At 37.1% G+C, this 2,170-nt stretch overlaps 1 protein-coding gene across 1 annotated transcript; it reads right to left on the bottom strand.

Moving 5' to 3' along the window:
- Positions 1-339: 339 nt before the first annotated feature.
- Positions 340-1,320, bottom strand: LOC137018592 (trace amine-associated receptor 13c-like). Its single transcript, XM_067383262.1, has one exon. It carries the CDS (start codon positions 1,318-1,320, stop codon positions 340-342), a length of 981 nt encoding a protein of 326 aa, XP_067239363.1.
- Positions 1,321-2,170: the final 850 nt, after the last annotated feature.

Here is a 2,170-nt window from a genome sequence, read left to right as displayed (position 1 = left end):
AAGTAAAATAAAAAAAGGAAGGAGTAGTGAAATTTTGGCTTTGTTGACGCCGGGTGTGTCTATTTGTTTTATATAATAAATTAAAACAATTGATCATTTGAGAAATTTCTTGGTCAGATGTTTTTTTCTGTTACTTGTGTACACTTTTGTTTCATAAATTGTTTTGCACTTCAACATTTCTGTTTATTACAAACAAAAAGTAAAATTAGTTACACATACACTCATTGTTATACAATACACTGGAATTATTGAAAACATTATTGATGTCTTCACAGTCATGTTTAATATATGACTAAATAAAATAATGCAATAATGAAATTCTGTCTAACATTCAGCAACCTACAGCACATTCATCAGACAGGAGTCTTTATTAAACACTTTAAATGTGAAAATTAATTTCAAGCTTTTCTGAAACCAGGGATAGAATAAGGCATAAATAATGGGATTAATGGTGGAGTTCAGGAAAAAAACTATTACAGTAACATCTCTGACATGAAACAAGTCATCATTACTGTATGGAATCACTAAGGAACAAATATAATATGGCAGTAAACACAGAAGAAACACAAAGACCAGAATCCCCAGCAGCATCGCAGCTTTTCGCTCTGATTTGTCACTGACTCTGTTTTTAGAGGTGCTGTTGTGAACCTGAAGGGCTCTTATAGCAGTCGCATGTTTCTTAGCAATGACAAAAACATGAGTGTATAATATTATGATGAGTGTACATGGCATAAGAAACACAATCAGGAGATCAACGATGGATGAAACCCCATCTATAATAGCAACACATTCTCCTGGACATGTGACATCAGTGAAGTTTCCATTAATGAAGAGAAGAGTGAAGTTATAAAGGAGTGAAAACAGCCAGTTAAATAAAGTTGCAAAGCAGATCACAGTGGGTGAGATTTTCTCTGAGTAAAAAAAAGGATAACTTAAAGCCAAAAAACGATCAACTGCTATTTGAGCCACAGTGTGAACAGACACGCTTGTTGCTTGAAAATTCACAATTTTTAAAGCAGAGCACATCACTGGTCCAGAAATCCAACAAGACTCAATGACCCAAGACAAATGAAGTGGCATCACAAAAACTCCGACCAGCAGATCAGACACAGCCAAAGAGAGGATGAGGATGTTAGCAGGTGTGTGGAGCTGCTTGAAGTGACTAACAGAGATGATGACCAGCAGGTTTCCACACACGGTCAGAAGAGCCACAGCTGCTGCGGCCACATACTGAATCACATAGACAGATAAAGAAACAGATCTCTCTGGACAGAAATATTCCTGACAGCCATCAGAAAGGTTCATTGCTGTGAGATTCATTCTGAAGTACTTGGAAAAAACATCAAAACAGAGTATTGTTCCCTGTTACTTGCTTAATATAGTTACTTATATAAGTTCAATGTATACATAACCACAGATAAAAATCTCTGAAGTTGCTATTTGTCTCTCAGACAGCTCTGAACTGCTCCTCACTGAAACACAGTCTCTTGGAGGCTCAACAATAAAGACGTGCTACAGTCTATGCTGCCTTTTTATACACTTGACATGTTGACTCTTTCCAAGATTGGCAGCATCAAGGGAGGAGAATATACAGCTGGGAGAACAACTAATTTAGAGCCACATAGAATTCATACAAAAATATATATGAAATGTATAAAATTAAAACTAAAGGTGATAATACCTATATGTATGTTGTTATGTTTGTAAGTAATGTTTTTGAGATCCTCCAATCAGATTACTAGCAGCCGCTCAGTGGATCGAAGAAAAGGAGCGTCAACTTATATCTTTTTACACTGGTAAGTTGTCATGTGTCAACCCAAAACAGGGAATTTACCTCTTTTAATGTTTAAAATACCAGCAGATGTCCAATTTAATGTGCGTAGGCAGTAGTGATGGGCAAATGAAGCCTCATGAAGCACTGAAAGATTCAAAGCTTCGAGAGTGTCGAAAAACAGCGCCATCTGGTGTTTATAGTTAAAAATATAGCAGCCAAAACCCTGTGAAAGAAGCTTTGTCAGATGAAGCAGCCACCACACATACCATAGACCAAAACTGGAAAGTGCTGCCTTCAGAGGACACATTCCAAGGTAGGAAGGCGTCAAGGCACGTCCAAATCCATTGTTAGCTTCACTTCCTGTTTCCTGAGATACCTTCCTTCAATTTTTGAAGG

Source organism: Chanodichthys erythropterus, chromosome 4 (assembly GCF_024489055.1).
Source record: "Chanodichthys erythropterus isolate Z2021 chromosome 4, ASM2448905v1, whole genome shotgun sequence".
In the NCBI taxonomy this organism is placed as follows: domain Eukaryota; kingdom Metazoa; phylum Chordata; class Actinopteri; order Cypriniformes; family Xenocyprididae; genus Chanodichthys; species Chanodichthys erythropterus.
This window is presented reverse-complemented; position numbering and strand designations above follow the sequence as displayed.